Consider the following 22,114-nt stretch of genomic DNA (forward strand, 5'->3'; position numbering starts at 1 on the left):
TATTAAAGGAGGCAGCAAAGAAAGTAAGCAGACCCTTGGCCATAATTATGAGAGCTTCCTTGGACTCAGGGGAGGTCCCCATGGACTGGCGGCGTGCAAACCAATTCACAAAGTAGGTTCAAAAGGTGACACAAGTAGCTACAGACCTGTTAGTTTAACTTGTTTTGCGGGGGAAATAATGGAATCACTGGTTAAAGAAGCATTGCAGGATCATCTAGACAAGACTGCAATAATAGTTAAGACTCAGTATGGGTTTGTCAAAGGGAGGTCTTGTCTAACCAATTTGATTGCTTACTATGATGTGGTCATAAAGAAACTAAATGCCAAAAATAATTTAATATCATATACTTGGATTTCAGGAAAGCTTTTAATACTGTTGCACATGGAAGACTGCTGTACAAATTGGAGAGGTATGGCATCAAGGGTAAGCTGCTACAATGGATAAAAGGATGGTTGAGTGGGAGACAACAGAGAGTGGTAATCAATGGACACTGCTCTTCATGGACAAATGTTATTAGTGGAGTTCCCCAGGGTTGGTGTTGGGCCCATTGTTGTGTTGAATATTTATCAATGATATTGATGAAGATATATCAGGTTTCATGTCCAAGTTCGCAGATGATACAAAGGTTGGCAGGGTTGTTAATGACAGTAATGACAGTATGTTACTCCAACTGGATCTAGATAATTGGGAAAATGGGCTGAGAAGTGGCAACTGGAGTTTAACATTGACAAATGCAAAGTACTGCATATGGGTAGCAATAACTGAAGAGAAACATACCAACTGAATGGTACTACAATCAGGGAGGTGGAAAGTGAAAAAGACCTGGGGGTAATTGTGCAGCCAAATATTAAGTTCACTGAGCAGTGCAGACGGGCTGCCAGGGCAGGTCATGGAGTCTTGTCAATGATATATAGGAATTTTGCTAGCAGGGACAGGATGGTGATAATCCCATTATACAAGGCAATGGTCAGGTCATACCTAGAGTACTGTGTACAGGTCTGGAGGCCTCATTTTAGGAAGGATGTAGAGTTGCTAGAACGAGTACAAAGAAGGGCAACAAAGGGGTGCTCTTACAAGCAAGGCTTAAGTTCTGCAAATTGCAGCGCCTGGAGAGTAGGCACCTGCGAGGATCTGATTGCGGTGTATAAGGCTTTGAATGGGTTGAGCAAGCTGAATGCTGATGGGATTCTTCGTCTTGCTCAGACTATGAACCTGAGGGGGCACAGTTCCAAACCGAGGAAAGATAGTTGTAGAATAGATGTGTGGAAATTTGCCTTTAGCCAGTGGGTAGTTGATTGGTGGAACAGGTTTCCATCTTTTGTTGTGGAAGCTAATAGCCTAAATAAATTTAAGGCTGAGCTGGACAGGCATTTGGAACGAATGGCGGGGTTTTTTTTTTTTTTTTTGGCTGATGCTGCATAAGCTTGCTTTCTTGCATCATATGCCTGTACTAATGCTAATATAACTTTTTTTTTATGTAGAACACAGCTGTTAATTTTGAATGGATTTTTATAATACTTTATATGTGTGTTCCTGATATAAATTACGCATTAAAGATTTCATTTTAAAAAATAATATATTTGAGCATTTATGTAGCGTTTTTTTTAAAAACCAAATAAATGTGTTCCATAAATATATTGTAAGATAAAAAAATAAAGTGTTTCATAACTAAAAATGTTTGGCAAACATCGGTATATATTCATTTTGAAGGTCACACACACACACTCTCTCTCTCTCTCTCTCTCTCTCTCTCTCTCTCTCTCTCTCTCTCTCTCTCTCTCTCTCTCTCTCTCTCTCTCTCTCTCTCTCTCTCTCTCTCTCTCTCTCTCATGTGCTGCAATCAATTGTTTACAAGTAATAGCTGTTCTATATTTACAACAGCTTCAAAAAAAAAAAAAAAGGGGAGGGTGCAACCTTTCAACAAGATTCAAGACAACGTAGTTTACACAAGCTCAAAGTTTAATTAAAAAATAGTTATATAATTCGAGTATATAATGCAATTGTGAGCCTGCACTTGGAATAGGGATGCTCTGTCCAGGTGTGAAAGCAATGTATTAAAAAAAAAGATTTTAAAAAAAGACATGGCACTCACTGAAAAGGTCCAAAAAAATGTAAAAATTGACAAAAGACACCAGTACAAGGACAGACTTTGAATATGGAGGGGAAGCTAAAGCTATGTTTTAATGCAGCAAAATGCACTTGGGGAATACCAACCCTGATATGAATTATGCACTTGGTGAGGTTGAATTATTATTATTATAATTAGCTACATGGTGCAAGGAAGCTTGAGGCTTATGCTACACCAGCCAAAAAAAAAAGAAAGAAAAAAGAAAAATCCCAAGTTACACATAGAGAGAGAGAGAGAGAGAGAGAGAGAGAGAGCGCGAGTCAACAGTAAAAGGGAATCACTAAGAAAGAGAAGAATGATGATATCCAGCTCAGGTCCCTAGGTGTGCCAACCCCATACTCACCAGATGGGAGTCCCCTGGGGTTAAAAACAGCACAGAGGGAGAAAAGGATCTGGGAATTATAATATGGGCAGATGTGAAGTTTTCTAAGGGAAAGTTTTGAAGTTTGCTGGGAGCCATTGCGGTACAAGTAAACACATGGGTTGTGTTAGGGTAGCTAAGAATAGAAACAGGTGCAGGTATACTTGCGTGTACACCAAAGCTAGGAGTTTAGTAAATAAATTTGATGAATTTGAGGTATTGCTCAAAACATCAAAGGCAGATATTGTTGGGATATCAGAGACGTGGTGTCACACAGATATAAGGGATGCAGAACTGCAATTTGGGGAGTACAACGTCTACAGAAAGGATAGACAGGATAGGAAGGGGGGAGGGGTTATGCTATTAGTTAAGAAACACATAAAAACCAAGGAAGTGAAGCCAGTCGACATCGCCGGACAGTGCAGTGTTGAGTCAGTTTGGTGTGACATAAGCATTGGGAGATCAAAATTGAGAGCAGGAGTGTGCTATAGGCCTAATGACTCTGATGAGTATAATAAGGAACTGTACAGGGAAATAGAGTGGGCCAGTAAATCAGAGAGTCTTATAATGGGAGATTTTAATTTCCCAGATATTGACTGGAATTTGGGGGCTGGTTACTCACACACTAGCAGGGCTTTTGTGGATTTATTGGATGATTGTTTTCTACATCAGCATGTTCGGGAGGCAACTAGAGGGAGTAATACTCTTGATTTGATTATCAGCAGTGATTCTTCATGCATTAAGAATCTGCAGATAAATGAACCACTAGGTGGCAGTGATCACAGTGTGCTGAAGTGGGATTTACTCAAAGAGGTAACTACCATTAGGGGTAAAGGGAAGGGTTATTGCTTCCGTAAAGGCGACTACGATGGACTGAGACAGTATTTAAATTCTAAAAAGTGCGACCAACTGATGACGTTACCAACAGCAAATTCAAAATGGGAAGCATTCAAAGAACTTATCTTGGAAGCTACTAGGCTTTACATACCAACTAAGAAATATTGTTCAAGGTTTAGGCCAAAATGGATGTCAGATGAACTAATGAGGCATATGGCAGAGAAGAAAAATGCATGGGATACTTACAAATTAACACATGACACAGAAGCCTATGATAGATACAAGTTGATATGCAACCAAGTTACAAAGGAGGTTAGGCAGGCGTAGGCAGATTACGAGAAATCCTTGGCAAGGGATGCAAAGAAAAACAGCAAAGAGTTCTTTACTTATGTAAACTCTAGAAGGAAGGGGATGAATCAGATTGCTCCACTTGATATTGATGGGTCAACTGTTGATGATCCTGCTCAGGTAGCTAACAAACTAAATGAATATTTTGCATCGACATTCACACATGAGGAGTTATTCAGCAAGGGGAATGCCAGAGGTGTATTCAACTCTAGCAGTAAGCTACAGAATCTTGAAATAACTGGGAGTAAAGTGGAGGAGAAACTGTTGAAGATAAACACAAGAAAGGCACCCGGGGTGGATGGGATCTATCCAGTTATATTAAACGAGGCAGCAAAGGAAGTAAGCAAACCCTTAGCCATAATTATGAGAGCTTCCTTGGACTTGGGGGAGGTACCCATAGACTGGAAATGTGCAAATGTGACCCCAATTCACAAAGGAGGATCAAAGGCTGACACAAGTAATTATAGACCTGTGAGCTTAACTTCTGTTCCAGGAAAATTAATGGAGGCACTGGTTAAAGAAGCACTGCAGGATCATTTAGACAAGACTTCAGTTATAGCTCAGACACAGCATGGTTTTGTTAAGGGGAAGTCTTGCCTGACCAACTTGATTGGATACTATGATGCAGTCACAAAAGAACTGGATGCAGAGAATAACTTTGATATTATATACTTGGATCTTAGAAAGGCTTTTGATACTGTTGCACATGGAAGACTGCTACACAAATTGGAGCAGTGTGACATTGGAGGCAAATTGCTGCTATGGATAAAGGGGTGGTTGAGGGGGAGAAGACAGAGAGTGGTAATCAATGGACACTGCTCATCGTGGACTAATGTTATTAGTGGAGTCCCTCAGGGCTCAGTGTTGGGTCCATTATTGTTTTCTGTATTTATAAATGATATTGATGATGGTATATCAAGCTTAATGTCCAAGTTTGCAGATGATACAAAGGTTGGCAGGGTTGTCAAGGACACTACTGACACTATGCTGCTGCAACAGGATCTGGAAAGGTTGAGCAGATGGGCTGAGAGGTGGCAAATGAAGTTTAACATTGACAAATGTAAAATACTACACATGGGAAACAGCAACCCCAGAGCAACGTATCAACTCTGTGGTACTACACTGACAGTGGTAGAGAATGAAAGGGATTTTGGGGTGGTTGTGCAGGCAGATATGAAGTTCTCTAAGCAGTGCAGATGGGCTGCAAGAGTAGCTCATGGAGTATTGCAATGATATACAGGAATTTTTCCAGCAGGGATAAGGAGGTGATTATTCCATTGTATAAGGCAATGGTCAGGCCACTGTATACAGGTCTGGAGGCCTCATTTCAAGAAGGATGTAGAGCTGCTGGAACGAGTACAGAGAAGGGCAACAAGATTAGTGAATGGAACAAAGGGGTGCTCTTACGAAGAAAGGCTTAAGTTTTGCAAATTACAGTGTCTGGAGACTAGGCACCAGCGAGGTGATCTGATAGAGGTGTATAAAGCCTTGAATGGTTTAAGCATGCTCAATGCTGATGGGATTCTTCCTCTAGCTCAGAAAAATCACCTGAGAGGGCATAAATTCAAATTGAGGAAAGACAGATGTAGGATAGACGTGCGGAAATTTGCCTTTAGCCAGCGGGTGGTTGGTTGGTGGAACAGACTTCCATCCCTTGTGGTGGAGGTTGATAGCCTAAATAAGTTTAAGGCTCAGCTGGACAGGTATTTTGAACGAACAGAGGGGTGAAGTGGAAGTGGGTTTTTTTTTTTTTTTTGGCTGATGCTGCATAAGCTTGCTTTCTTGCATCAAATGCCTCTACTAATGCTAATGCTAAGCAGTGTAAACAGGCAGCGAGGAAAACCCAGGGAGTCTTATCAATGATTTATCGAACATTATTCTGTAGAGATATGGAGGCCATAGTCCCACTGTATGAGGCAATTAAGACCACATTTGTAATACTATATTCAAATATGAAGAAAAAACTCATCTGAAAAAAAAAAAAAAAAAAATGAGTTTCTTGAAAGGGTCCAAAGATGGGCATAACTAGCATGGTAAGATCAGCAAATTGGAGAACCACACAAGGAAAGACTAATTATGCAGGCTACAGAGTCATCAGGTTGATGGTCAGGTCTTTTAGCCAGCAAGTAATTTACTGCTGGAACAGGTTGCCTTCCCAAGTAGTTGAGACTGACTGTTTGAATAAATTCAAAGGTCAACTGGATGGTTACATGTGAGGAGGTAAAATGATTTGTATTTTCTTATCTAACACCAGTGGCTTCCTTGCACTATATGGGTATTACTATTCTAAAGAGTTTGGTAAATGGACACTTTGGGGGGGAGGGGGGGTACCTGAGTTAACTGAGGTTTATAAAGCTGTGGAATGGGATGGCAAAAAAAATCAAAGCTAAAATGACTATAATTAAAAAATAGCAAGCTCTTCCTCCTCTGAGCTCAATTTTAATTTTTAACCCAAGATTTTTAACTTATGATTTTAGTTTTTAATCTGAGACCTTGTCATACCCCCCCCCTTTTTTTTTATATAATTCATGCAACTAAACAGATCATGAGGTGAGTGCCAATTTTATTTAAGCTTTGACTAATGTTGTTGTTGTTATTTGGTTTTTAGGAGCATTAGCAACTAAGGCCACATTGCTCCGGGGGTATGCGGTGGTCATTCCCTGACCTTTCTGCATCCTCCGTATTTGGTGGTCACGGGCTCGAACCCCAATCTAATCAAGAAGTGTGTGTGCTACGCAGTGCTACTCCTACCCACCTGGCTACGGTGGCACCCCTTTGACTAAAGTGCATATTTTCCGTCAAAGCTAAAATTTGAGAAAATGTTTGTTAAATCATTGATAGGACATCATTGACCCACACTGCTACCTGTCTACAGTGCATGGAGAACTTTGTCTGGCTAAATCATAATCCAAGTTGCTCTCTCCTCTACCATCCTTAACTCATCCTAGTGCATACATTAATTTCAGGGTTGTTTTGCAAGTGTAACAGTAACTTCTTACACGGAACAGTGTCAAATTTTTTGATAAAATCCAAATAATTATTGTCAAAATGTTTTAATGCCGTAATTCTACTGCATTAGCACATAGCTGCCACTTTTCCCGACTATCCTTAAAAGCCTATCTACGTAATCTTGAAGGAGCATTGCTTGGCAATAATCATTAACAATTCTACCAACCTTCACATCATCTGCAAGCTTTTATATCACACACACTATCATTAAAAAAAAAAAAAATTAGAAAGTGGTTCCAGCACCAATTTTTGGTGGATTCCACTTGGTTAGCCTACTCTGAAAAGTAGCCATTAATGACAATTTATTCAAAATTATTTCAGAGATACAACTCATAAGTGACTCTTTCAGAATAACTAAAGAACTAACCAGATTAGTTAAACAACATTATTTCCCCTATGAAACTGTGCTGTGTTTCCTTCAGAATACCATTTCTATCTAGATGTTCCTGTGCTACAGTAATTTTCATTGCCTCCATAATTTTCCCTATTACTGAAGTCAGCCTGAGTGTAGTTATTCCTTTTGCTCTTAGAACAACCTTTATGAATTGGCAAAACACTAGCCCTTTTCTGATCCAAAGGAAGCTCTACTGAGTCAAATGATACCCTCAATCTTAATGGTTCAATGTCCTCCTCCCCTCTCTATGCATTGATCCCAAGGGGTCTTACTTGCTTTTAGGCATCAATGTTTTTCAAATAAACAATCTGCTGTAACTGCAATATCACTAATTTCATACTGCTCAGCTGCACTCATGAATTTAAACTGAAAGAAACTTTGAATTTATTCAAAGATTCTTTAAGATCTTGCAAGCCACTATTTTAATGGTGCATCATCATATCATAATAATCCAATTTTTACATCTCTCATACTAAAATGTGTAACTTACATTGTTTTCATTACATGGGCCATGCAAATTAAAAAGAAGTCATGATAAGATTCAGACCTGCTCACTCCAAGGTAAACCTTAAACCATATTCCAATATATTTCCTTGAATTCTCACTGCTAATTTTCCATTTTTCTGGTGGTAAGCTTTACCAACTGTCATCAATGAACAGTGCAGTTAGTAAACCAAACTGTTTCATCTTATTTTCAATCGAAAATATACTTATTTCAAATATCAATTGAATATCAGCTAAATTACATTCCAACAAAAAAAAAAAAAAGTTTCAGATGAAAATGTACTTACTAGACCAAGATGGCTGCCAAGATTCAGGATGGTGACCTGATATACTAAGACATATCTTTTTGTTAATTTCGAACCTTCCATTTGGCTATAAAAAACAAAAATAATTATATATTTATTAAAAAATGTAATATATATTTTGACATTAAAAGAAATTCTACTATAAAATGAAATACGAATAAATGTATTGACGTAGAAGAATTTAAAATGAAAATACCAGAAATAAGAGACTCCTAGTGTTTATCTTTCTAATTAAAAAGCACCATTATTCAAAATACAAATTTTATATGTAATAAAGAATTTCTAGAACTAATTGGTTACTTTTTTTGCAAGGAATATCAATATCACTTGACATCCACGGGCAAAATTTAGATGTTCACAGATACCAATGACGCAACTAATTTGTCATTAGTTTTCAATATGGGCTGGTAGTTTGTGGAAGCTGACTAACACGTATTCAACTTATACAAGAAACGTGACATATACTTTGTATAAATCAGGTTACTGTAAAGGAACTCTTGTGTTCCTTTAAAAACTTCAGAATTGAGCAAAACTTTAAAGAAAAAGAGGAATGTTAATTGTTAACTATGAATATCAGTTATGATTTGTCCTAATATAATGCTAGTTCCATACACAGTAAAAACTTGAAAGCAAAGTGAAAGCATGTAATTTAATTCAAGTGGAAAAATTGTAAATTATACATACTTGTTCACTCACATAGTATCAACTTTTGGTATTCCTTTTGCTGCAATGTGAAATACTTGCTACTAAGCAATATGACAACTGCCAAGCAGGAATGTTCCTAGGACTGTCTGCAGATTTATGCTAGACAAAGAATAGCTCTAATAGCACATAATATTTATTTCATTTCAGTAATTATATTTTTACCAACAGTGATTCCTCATCTATTGATAAAATGCATGTGTCAGCAGTCTAAAATCTAATGTCATGTACCACTTAACAGCCAATAACATTATGTTCCAACTGATTGACAGGTAGAATAACAGACTACAAAAATCATATGTTAAGATGATTGACTTACATGATTATCCAGGCCAAAGGGCATATAAGTATATTGCCAATAGAGTTTTCATAGTCAAATTTAGCAGATGTATCAAACCAAGGAGAATTTTCAAAGGACTACAGGCATAGCAAAGCAAACTGCAATCAAGCAGCAGTCGACTGATTCATAAAACATTACACTGCTATGCAGGTAGAGTCCTCTTTTAACAGCAAATTAGAAATAAAAATAACAACGGTTAAGAAGGGTCTACAAAAACTATTGGCAAACTGTTTTCCATTACATACCCATTGATAATGCGCCACAGAACAACCAAATACTACTAATCACAATTTGCTATTCGGCTTCAATGGAGGCTCCTCATTTCTTACTTTCTCTACCCTAATTTAGCTTAATGACGCTGTTACATACAGTTAAGTTAAGAAACTAGAAATGAGTTAATAAAATTTTATTTATAATTTGCAGTTAAAAGAAGACAATGCACTAGCTTGGAAGCATAATATTTTAAGATACAATCCAATCCAAAGCTGTTGCTTACAATTGATGATTATACAGTTAGATATTCAGTGGACTCCCACTTTAGGATTGGTTCACTGTACAATCAAATCACTTTACGACAGTCTCCATAATGAAATGTCATTCGCTATACGACGTGTAGTAAGTGCGGGTCATTGTAATCATGTTTGCGAATTGAATTTTCTATTAAACAGCGATTCTAATAAGCGAAAATAGGACAAATATTATCCACATGCTATAAAAGTAAAGATATGTTAAGCACAAAATTTACACTTTATTACCTTACCAATTAACAAAATTAAATGATATGAGAAAATTGGAAGTTAGTATGTACACTAATGTGTACATACTAATTGATATTTCTGTTCACCGACTTTTTTTGTGGGGTTGTAAAATTTAGAACAGTAAAAAAGATAAGCAATCAATAACAAAGAACACTAAAGAACACTGCAAACAAAAAATTGCAATTAACATGTATGTGCAAGTGAGATACAGAGTAACAAATTTACAAAGCTTAAAAAATATGAATGAAGAGAAGATTCTGAAAATTTATTTTGTTTTTTTATATGACTGAAGACTTCATATAAGAGAGACATTTCACCATAATAATGTAAAAACCCACAGAATTCCAGCTATCAGTGTAATCACAAATGCAATAAGTTAGAGTTTACTACCAGTTTATAATAGAGTGCACTAACAGAAAAGCTCAATAAACCAGAAACTGCAAATTGTTTTATGGTAGTGACCTTCAGAAATGTGCTTTAGAAAAATATCGATAGCATTCAAAATTGATTCTTATAACCAAACATACATGAAAGTGTAGTGCATTTTAATGATTTGAATTGGATTTTTGAAAGTTGATTCTATAACATGGCTGATTCCACTAACCAGTACTCATATTAAACCGGCACCAACTTATTTCACTTTACAATGGGCTTATGACCGTCTCCAACTGGACCACATGGTCCCTTCCTATCACCCAAATAGCAGTATTTGTACACGTGTTGGCTGCATGTTTTGTGTTTGCATCCTTTAGTTGAAGTAATCTGTGTTGCGCTTTAATCAATATGTACAATTTCCATGACAAAAATCACCTTTTAGAGAGATAAATAGCTTAGTTGTATAGCAAAAATTTCAACTTCCGAGGTCTTGGAATGAATTACCAAAAAAAGTGTTTTTGGGTTCATGATATTTTCACGATACAATGGTGTCTCTTGAACAGGTTAATATTGTAAAGTGGGGATCCACTGTATAGTTTATCTTAGCAATATATCCCTGCTAGGACAGTGCACAAAATTATATAAGAATTTTTAGAGTAGAGATAAACAGGTTACTATTCTGTTATACAAATCATTAGTCAGACCACATCTTTTATACTGCATTGAGGTTTAAAAACCTGGATTTTCAGAAATGATATCAATTTGCTTGAGCAAATATAAAGAACAGCAATAAAAGTAGGTGTGGCTACAGAGACATATTTAGTCTCCTTCTGTAAGGAGACTTCAGTTGTGTTTACCAAATCTGGTAATTAGATACTTCTGTGAGGATCTGAATGATGTTTCAAGCCTTAAAATGGTTCTATGTACTTAAAGTCTGAATGAAATATGGAACTTTTTTTTTCTTTTTTTTACAATAGATACTAACATAAGCTTTGTTTCTTTGTATCATTTGGCCACTTTTACCTTTTTTCCCCCAACTTATTTTTTTTTTTACCTTCAACTTAATACTTTTCTTCAATAATTCCCTTAAGTACCAAACACAGACCACTTTACTTTTTGTCCAAATCCTAAATTAGCCAAAACAAAAAGATACCACTCACAATAAAGATCATATACTTATAGTAAAAAGGACAGTGGTAATTACCTCCCCCCATCTACATTTCAGATTGATATGTATTATGCAAGTTTTTGAAAATACAGTGCAACCTTGATAAAACATGCCTCTTCATATCATGGTTTCGGATATGATCATTTCCACCGAAACGAATTATGAAAAAAAAAGTAGTCTTCAAAAAAAACTGTACAGCCTACTACATATTTACAAGAGGGGAAATTAGCTAAAAATTGGCTGTATATTCACTTTAATATATTCAATATTCAGTTGCAGAGTAATTTTTGTACTTTCCAGAGACTAATTACTGTAGACACCCAGTTTCTCCCCTCAGCTATCAGCTAGAGATACAATACAAGGAAATATATATCAGTGGAACACTAATTACAAACAGCTACCTCTAGGGGAATACAACTACCGTTCATCAAGTGCGTTATATTAGTTACAGAGTAAATTTTTGTAAACAATAGCACATGACATTCTTTTTTTGACTAGAAGTTATACTTAGGATAGCAAAAATTGCTAAGGACTAAACTAGACAAAAATATATATGAACTGACAAGTGACTGACTACTTCACTTTGGCACTATGATATGCCGGACAGTTTGGTTTTGATTTAATTTTCTCAAAACATGGTAAATTATAAGGCATCAGAAATAAATACACAGCAAAATTAGTAAATCAATAGGACTGAAGTAATGGCCACCAAAATAAAAAATTATACAGTTGAAGAAAAGTTAATAGTAAATAAAGTAAATATATTTATTTACTCATTAATCATTAGTTTATTTATTCATTTCCTCAGTAAAGTATATTTGTGTTAAAAAAAAACTGATGAAAAAAAAATCGTAAAATATTTTCGACTATAACACGCTTCGCTTATAACGGGGGGATTAAAGTTGTCACCTGACACCCACATTATATCAAGGCTGCACTATACTTTTTCTTCTCCTCTCACATAAATCTATTAATACCAAATTATGCTTAGGTCATTGACAAAAAACTTCAAGCTTGTTCTTTAATAAGAAATATTGCTGTTGGTTTTTTTTTTTATGCAGAGTTTTATTTTAAATGCTTACGTCCTTAAAGTTAATACTGAATAATAAGAAAGTTTACTGTTAATAGTCAGTAAATGCAAAGTTTATTAGTATTAATTACATGATCCAAAGAAGTGAAGCTTATATAAGTAAAAAAAAAAAAAACTTCATTTGCCAATTCTTTTAATAATTCATTCACACACCTTCCTTAAATTTACTCAAATTACCCACTTCCACAACATTAAGCAAAAGTTTATTCCAACAATGATTACTCTCTGGCCGAATGTAAATTTCCAGTACATCTATTTTTGAACCCTCCTTTTTCAATCTTTCTAAATTTAAATTTATATCCCCTAATGTGTGTGCTTTCTGAGAAAGAGTAAAGGTCCATAAGCAATTTTCTACTAAAATTGGGAGCCATGGGGATTGGGAGATAACTAAATAATATTTCAAAATCATCATCTGGAGAAATATAACCTGAAACTTTAAAACTGTGCAAACACAAATTACATATTCTGATAGCATAAGTATAACTATATGAATCTTTTCTTTTTTTTATCCCTTAAACCTGATGAAAGAATAAGTTGCATTTTATTAGGTTGCATTCTGTATTCACTTACTGTCAAAAGAATAATACTTGGAGGTTTCATAGGATAATCAGGTGGTAAAACTATCCTGCCATGATAGACGCCGCCATCAAAATCAGAATCAGGTGGTCCACGTACAGTAAAATGCCATTCAAATAAGTTATCCTAATAAAAAAAATAAATAAAAAAGGAAACTTCTACAGCAAATAGGCTGGCATTTTTATACTAACTAGTAAAATACAGAGTGGACAAAATAATGGAAACATCTAATGTGAAAGTAGGTTTTGTAAAAACTGTGTGATATATTTATAAACAATTAACCATGATTTTTTTTTTTTTTTTTTGTTTCTTGCAGATAGTACTGTGATAGAAAGATGATTAAGGCTGATGTTTATTTGGAGATGACACAGAAAGATAAATGAAGAAAATACACACAAAAAAAGAAAACCAATCTGAATTCCAGAGGTCAAATTGTTGGTGCACATTTAGCAGGAGCATCAGTGACTAAAACTGCTGATTTTTTTTTAATGTATCCTCAGCAACTGTACCAAAAGTGATCTCTGCAGTCACCATGAATTATAACAGAAAATGGAACTGACTGAAAGGGAACACTGAAAACAAAACTACTGCCTCAAAAATAACTGCAGAACTTAATGTGAGTCTTAGCAATTCAGTTTCTAACAGAACAGTTCAGGGAGAAATGATGGCAGAGCTGCTATTTCCAAGCCACTAGTTACTGATGGTAATGGTAGAAAGAGGATACAAAGGCATAGGGAACAAAAACTGGACACTTGATTGGAAATATGTCATTTTCAGATGAATCATCATTTACACTTTTCCAATATCAGGGACTGTTTACATTTGTCAAATATGCCAAAGGAAGCATATTATCCTGATTGTCATGTGCCAACCATCAAACTTGGAGGATTAACAATGATTTGGGCAGCAACATCTTGGTATTCTTTTGTTCCTATCATCACCCTGAACAGGCCAGTGATTTCCATATTCTGAGTGACCAGCTTCATCCTCTAGTGTAAACATTGTTTCCCCACAAATGATGCTCCAATACACACAACCAGATATGGCTAATCTTGGTTTGAGAAGGACAAAGCAGAAGGACAAAGCCTGCACAATCACCAGACTTAAACATTGAGCCACTGTGGGGATATTTGGAGAGAAGAGTGAGAAGCAGATTTCCTCCACCTTCACTAAAGGATCTTGAAACATTCCTCCATAAAGGATGGTACAACATTCCACTTAAGACAATTCAAAATTTATTTGAACTTATTCCATGTAGAATACAAGCTGTTTTAAAAGGAAAGGGAGGCCTAACACCATATTAGTGCATATCACAAGTGTTTCCATTATTTTGTCTGCCCCTATATTTACACAAAATACAAAAATAACACAAACATGATTAATTAGTTTATTAAATATTAAATGAAAGGTTAATTACTGGAATAATGAAAACCTCAGTACATCCAATCACTAAGCTAATTAAACAGAAGGGATTAGTAGTATCCTCTTCCTAGTATAAGCCTCAGACTTCCTTCCACCATATGGCTAATAATAGTAATTAGATGTAAAATCCCATCTGTTAGTAACTAAACAGATGGGATTTTATTTTAAGAAGGTAATGGAAGACAACAGTTTGAGAATATATTTTGTTGTGGGATGCCAGTCATTAAATATTTCTCTTATGCATACTACAAAAAGATTTTCTGTACTATAGCACAGAAATTCCAGTAAGTTTGCATTGAACTTCTGTTGAATGTATAATCAACACTAATAGGCACACAAATTTCCTTCTAAATAGACAGACACCTTGGGATCAAGTATGCCATTTTATAACCTTAAAATCAGCATGAAAAAATTTTAAATTATTCACTTTTTGATGCCATCCTTTGTTTTCAATCTATTATGAACACAATTAAGAATAATGCATTTTTTAATATTAAAAGTGCAAATTTTAATTTTTTGTAAAATAAAACTACCTCTGCCATGTTTTAGACATTTTTTTTTTCATATTTTAAAAAATGCCCTGCATTTTGGTTATCTTTGCTGTTGGCAAATGATACTTGAAAGAAACTAAAATCAAATTGCCTGTGTGCTGCAGTGAATGATTTGCCACTGGCAGATGTAAAAAACATCTGAAGAAAGCCAGTGCTTCTGCTAGGATCAAACAGGAAGGTTGCATGCTTCAGTAACTGCACAGGAAAGTCAACTAATTTTAAATTCTTATTTTTCAAAATGATATAATATGCATGAAGTCTTATGAAAATACCTGGTTTTTCAATAAGAAACAATTAATGATAATCTAGTGGAAGCACAATAACTGAGGCATTAATAAATTGGCATGGATGTCACTCATAGCTTTTGTGGTAAATCAGGGAAACCACCTTTAGCAAAATTTATCTTGGAGTACTCTGTCAGAGGGTTAATGAAAATTAAGCATATTTTTGACAAAATAATACAACAAATAAAAGAACTGAAACTAGGCATATCAGTAATTAGTACGGACAAACAATTTATTTTCTTATGCTTCATCTTTTGCCATGGAAGCATGCTTATACAATATCAGCTAATAATAAAAATAATAATATACAAAAATAATAAATTAAAAATAATAATAATTAATTAATAAATAAATAAAAAATCCACTTAATTTTTCCATCTCTTCTAATGATTCATCCAATCCTTTGTTAAATACTACCTACTTCCATAATGCCAATTTATGAAAATTTATTACAACAATCAATTATCCACAAGGCATATTTCCACTCATCAATCATGAAACCATCTTTTTCCAATTTACATTTACTGCCACATTATGTGCGTGCCATCCAAGAAAGAGTAAGAATGCCACTGGTATTTAAGTCACGCAACCCATTTATGCCTTGAACACTTCAAAAACACATTATCTAGTTGACAGATGTTGCAATTTTTCCAAAACAAGTCTTTTTTGGTAAGAGCATCCTGTTGTACATGCATCCCTCAAATAATCTTACTGCACTTCTTTGCATTCCAACAAAACTATACAAACAACAAAACCTTCCAAAAATGAGGTTTGACACATCCACTGCAAGTTTATGCATATATGCATGAAGAGGTTTTTAGTTCACCTGGATGAAAACAAGCTGAGCTTAAGAACCAATTTCTTCCAATCTGCTGAAAGAAAAACCAGATATTTTTGTAAGAAACCTTCAACAGAGATTAATTAATTCAACCATAATGAGAAGAAAGACAAAAATGCCTCTGCCCTCCCCAATCTAGACTGACTTAATCCTGTAATTTTTGAATTCAGCAGCATTAAGTTCAGAGGATAAGTTAGCAACAAATATATTAAAAACCTGAATGCAGTTTTCAAATGCAGCCTAATTACTGCCTTATACAATGAGATGATCACCTCCTTATCATTGATGGCAAAATTCCTGTATCATTTACAAACCCTATGAGCTGTCCTATATGCCTGTCTGCCTTGTTCAGAGAATTTCATATCTGATTACACAATTACCTCCAGATCTATTACACTAGCCAACAAAAAAATATTTTTTGTCATACCTCCAGAATGAAAATATGTGATCCTGGAGGAAAGAAACACGCTAATTAGAAAATCACCATAAAAAGTCTATTACTTCTACATCAAAAGATGTACCAATGTTTAATGTTAAAATAAAGGGATAAGTATAATTCAGTTTGTAATACAAGTGTGAAAAAAAAAAAAAAAAAAATTATACGTTCTCTATAACTCATTAACTTCTGAAAAATTTATCATAAATCATAGCGAAATAGTTATATTTTAATCATACATAATCAGCATACCTGTAATCATCCTTAAAAATGTTTGCTGATAAGGGATTTTCTCTTGTATTCCTGCTTACTCTCTCTCACAAGGAACCAGCAGTAATACCCCATTATTACAGGATCCCAGCAACCTTGGTACCGCTTTTTCACCTTGGAAATACAGTATCTTAATTAAAAACTGCACCCCTTGTTCATCACTTACATCTCCCAGATTTTTGGGGAAAAATTCGAGATGGAAATGAAGAAAATGAATTTTCAATGATATTCAACAACCCATGTTTTTGTAGCATTCGAGTAAATTAGACACCAACATTTCATAGCTTCCTTCTTTCCTATTACCCAAAAAAACCCACGTACTACCACCTTATTTGATTTTCAAATATGTCTTTCACGAGTTTCCTAATTTTTGGTTCTACAAAAATTCCTTCCTTAAGTTTGGCATATGTTAAATTAGGAAACACTTCAAGTATGCAAATCCATTACCTTCTTTATCTAGTCCCTTCACGAAATTTTTCATCAATCCAAGTTTGATGTGCATGGGTGGAAGAACCTTATTTGACTGTACTAAAGGAATATATTTTACATTACATTGTCCTGGTATGAAATCGTCCCAATATTGCACAACAATGTTCTTCTGTCACACGGCTGTCCCACAAACACAAAAAACAACATTTTGTGTAATTCCCCTGCAAACAATAACCTTAATATTGCTGCATATGTTCCAACCATAATTCTGGTATTTTATAGCATGAAGAACCTTATACATGCTTTCATGACTTTCTTCAAGTGTAACTGAATGAAACACAGGAACTGATGGAAATTAGTTACCATTCTGAAGCAAAACTGCTTTTAAACTTAATTTTGAGGCATCTATGAATAAACACCATTCCTCTGACTTATACAGGAGACCTCGTTCTTTCAGAAGTACAACAATGTGTTCGCAAAAACACACTGTCCTCCATATGCAAAATATTTCGAAAACTGTCTTTTTCGAAACACTGAAATCTTTGTTCCTGCTGTATATTCCACTGCTATAACCTAGAACTAACAGTTCAGCTTGTTCATGCAGCAAATTTAAGTCTCGAACCAAACCATTCAACTCATCTTGTGTGATTAATGTACCTCACTACCTGAACTTACTGCCTGATAGTCAACATCTTGTGAAGTGGAGGCTTCCAGGGAATCCTCAACTTGGACTTGATTACTATTATTTTCTCCACTAGTGTTTGTAGAATAGATTTACAACCCTGAGAACATGCACAATCAGTTAATACTTGGAAAACCTTGAACAGCCTACACAAATCTTCACCAAAAATGCTGCTATGTGCTCTCTTCAAATTGTAAATTGTTGCATCAGAATTGAAACCTAAGAATCATAAGTAGAAGTTGATTATGTTTATAACAGAAAACACAGGCCAGAATCAATTGCTAAAATTAAGATAATTAGCTTATATCTGTTAAAATAAATCAGTATGTCATACATTACTGGCTAGGTAATGTGAAACTGGTATATTTTGGTAAACTGCAACTCCCACTATATTTAATAATTGTGACATGATATGAAACTACCATGGTGATTTTAGAAATTTATGCATAAAAATTGGTTAAAAACAGCATTTAAGTTCTTGGAGGTAAAAATCGTGTTGGCTAGTGTTATTTAATATAGGGCCACTGAGAAAGAGCAAAAGTACACCCTATAATATATGCCTGTTTTAGATTTAATATAGTTTAATTTTGGTTTAAATTGTTTTATGCTACTTATCTTTCTAAAATAATTCACTTCAAGGCCAAAAATTCAAAGAAGGTGATTTTGTTCTGCATATTAGAATTAGCAAGAGGACATGATGCAAGAAAGCAAGTTTATATAGCTTATATAGCAAACAAAAAAAAAAAAAAAAACACACAGACCATTCTCATTTCACCCATCCACTCGCTCCAAATGTTTGCCTTGAATCTATTTAAGCTATCAACTTCTACAACAAAAGATGGAAGTTTGTTCCAGCAATCAACCAACAGCTGACTAAAGGCAAACTTCCACACATCTATCCTACAACTGTATTTCCTCAACTTGAAATTATGTCCTCTCAGGTGATTATTCAGAGCAAGAGGAAGAATCCCATCAGCATTGAGAATGCTCAAACCATTCAAGGCTTTATACACCTCAATCAGATCACCTCGCAAGTGCCTAGTCTCTAGACACTGTAATTTGCAAAACTTAAGCCTTTCTTCGTAAGAGCAACCCTTCACTCCATTCACTAATCTTATTGCCCTTCTTCGTACTCGTTCCAGCAGCTCTACATCCTTCTTAAAATGAGGTCACCAGACCTGTATACAGTACTCAAGGGGTGGCCTGACCATTGCCTTATACAAGGGAATAATCACCTCCTTATCCCTGCTAGGAAAATCCCTATATATCATTGACAAGACACCATGAGATACTCTTCCAAACCGTCTGAACTGCTCAGAAAACTTCATATCTGCCTGCACAATTACCCAAGTCCTTTTTGCTCTCTACCACTGTCAGAGTAGTAACACACAGTTGATACATTACTCTGGGGTTATTGCTTCCCATATACAGTGCTTTACATTTGTAAACGTACTGTCATTAACAACCCTGCTGACCTTTGTATCGTCTGCAAACTTGGACATTAAGCCTGATATACCGATCATCAATATCATTAATGAATACAGAAAACAACAATGGACTCGACACTGAACCCTGGGGGGACTCCATTAATAACATTAGTCCAGGAAGAGCAGTGTCCATTGATTATCACTTTGTCTTCTCCCACTCAACCGTCCCTTTATCCATAGGAGCAATTTCCATGTGCAACAGTATCAAAAGCCTTTCTAAGATCCAGATATATGATATCAAAATTATTCTTTGCATCCAGTTGCTTTGCAACATCATAGTATCCAGTCAAATTGGTCAGACAAGACTTCCCCTTAACAAACCCATGCTGTGTCTGAGCTATCACTAAAGTCTTGTCTAGATGATGCTGCAATGCTTCTTTAACCAGTGCCTCCATTAATTTCCCTGGAACAGAAGTTAAACTAACAGGTCTGTAATTACCTGTGTCGCCCTTTGATCCTCCTTTGTGGAATGGGGTGACATTTACACATCTCCAGTCCATGGGTACTTCCCAAGTCCAAGGAAGCTCTCATAATTATGGCTAAGGGTTTGCTTACTTCATTTGCTGCCTCCTTTAATTTAATTGGATCCACCCCATATAATATAATTTAATTCATATAATAATATAATATAATTATGAATTAAATATATTATATGAATATAATTAATGAATTAAATATAATTTAATTCATATAATGTAATTTAATTTAATTTAATAATAATTGGATATAATAATTCCATCCACCCCTTTCTTATGTTTATCTTCAACAATTTCTACTCCACTTTACTTTGTTATTACAAGATTATCTAGCTTACTGCCAGAGTTGAATACACCTCTGGCATTCCCCTCACTGAATAACTCCTCATGTGTGAATGTAGATGCAAAATATTCATTTAGTTTGTTAGCTACCTGAGCAGGATCATCAACAGTTGAACCATCGATATCAAGTGGACCAATCTGATTCATCCCCTTCCTTCTAGAGTTTACATAATTAAAGAACTCTTTGCTGTTTTTCTTTGCATCCTTTGCCAAACATTTCTCATAATCTGCCTTTGCCTGCCTAACCTCTTGTGTCTTGGTTAGAGACCAGCTTATATCTATCATAGGCTTCTGTGTCACCTGTTAATTTATATATATCCCATGCATTTTTCTTCTCTGCCACATGTCTAATTAGTTCATATGACATCCATTTAGGCCTAAACCTTGAACAATATTTCTTAGTTGGTATGAAAAGCCTAATAGCTTCCAAGATTAATTCTTTGAATGCTTCCCATTTTGCATTTGCTGTTGGTAACATCATCAGTTGGTCCCACCATATAGAATTTAAATACTGTCTCAGACCACCGTAGTCACCTTTACAAAAGCAAAAATCCTCCCCTTTACCCCTACTGTAGTTACCTCTGAGTTTTTTCAACTTCAGCACACTGATCACTGCCAAATGGTGGTTCCTTAATCTGCAAATTCTTAATGCATGAAGAATCACTACCGATAATCAGATCAAGAGTATTACTCCCTCTAGTTGTCTCCCGAACATGCTGCTGTAGAAAACAATCGTCCAATAAATCCACAAAAGCCTTGCTAGTGTGCAAGTGACCAATCTACAAATTTGAGTCAATCTCTGGGAAATTAAAATCCCCCATTATAAGACACTGATTTACTGGCCCACTATTTCTCTGCACAATTGCTCATACTCATCAGATTCATTAGGCCTATAACACACACCTACTCTCCTTTTTCCTTTCCCACTGCTTATGTCACACCAAACAAACAGATTCGACATTGTATTGTCCCCCAACATCGACTGGATGCACTTCCTTAGATTTTGTGTTGCTTAACTAACAGCATAACCCCTCCTCCCTTCCTATCCATCCTTTCTGTACACATTGTACTCCCCAAATTCAAATTCTGCACTGCATATGTCTGTGTGACACCACATCTGATATCCCAACAATATCTGCCCTTTATGTCTTGGCCAGCACTTCAAGCTCATCAAATTTAGTAACTACACTCCTAGCATTGGTGTACATGCAAGTATAGATACACCTGTTTCTTCTCTTAGTTACCCTAACACAGCCCATGTATTTACTTGTTCCACTACAACTCCCAGCAGTCCTGGAAATCCCCATTGCCTTGCTTTCCAGGTTGCTGCTCAATTGCATTTCAATTGAAGCAGTGCAAGAATCACTTTCACCTCTGCCAGTGGCTACTGTTAACCTATTAGTCAGTGTATCCCCCCAAACTAGCAGTTTTCTGACCCACCTAACCCTGTCTCGACAGCATCAGAAAATATTCTTGCACCCTTTCTATTTAAGTGTATCCCATCCCTGTAGAAGTAGTCTCTCCTGTTAACAAGCACAGACCAGGCTGAGAAAAATTCTACCCTTGAGCCTTGCACAATCTCTCCAGGGCCGAATTCATCGACAAGGCTCTCATCATGTATTCCCTCCTATCTTGTCTGGGCAGAATTGCAGACACTTTCAAATTCAACCCTAACTCATGGCATTTTTCAACACTGACCTGTATTTGTTAAGTAATTCCACCGATCTCCTACTCTTAATATTAATATGTAATGCCTTTAGCTTATTAAAACATATCACAGCATGTACACTTTGCATATCAAATTTATGTTTGGAGATGCCATAATTAAAAAAGGTAAAAACCTAACAAAAAAACAAAGAAATGAACCCACTTACCTCTAATGGCTGTGCAAAATATTCTTCAGTGGGATTTCTTAATTCCTGTGCCTCCTTCATGAGCCTTTTAACAGCTACAAAAAACACAATACAGGAATTTATACATACATATATAGGTGATTCTATA

The 22,114-nt window shown here is 35.6% G+C and overlaps 1 protein-coding gene across 1 annotated transcript in view; it reads right to left on the bottom strand.

Moving 5' to 3' along the window:
- The window catches only part of LOC150091338 (ubiquitin-conjugating enzyme E2 J1-like), a 72,490-nt gene that overhangs the window by 31,035 nt on the left and 19,341 nt on the right, over positions 1–22,114 (bottom strand). The window contains exons 2-4 of the mRNA XM_090390038.1: positions 21,988–22,061; positions 12,891–13,022; positions 7,870–7,954 (exon numbers count right to left, since the gene is read on the bottom strand). Coding sequence (XP_090246164.1) covers positions 7,870–7,954; positions 12,891–13,022; positions 21,988–22,061 — 291 coding nt within the window. The remainder of the gene's footprint in view (positions 1–7,869; positions 7,955–12,890; positions 13,023–21,987; positions 22,062–22,114) is intronic.

This window comes from Mastigoproctus giganteus, chromosome 1 (assembly GCF_048544385.1).
Source record: "Mastigoproctus giganteus isolate SK-2022 chromosome 1, ASM4854438v1, whole genome shotgun sequence".
In the NCBI taxonomy this organism is placed as follows: Eukaryota; Metazoa; Arthropoda; class Arachnida; order Uropygi; family Thelyphonidae; genus Mastigoproctus; species Mastigoproctus giganteus.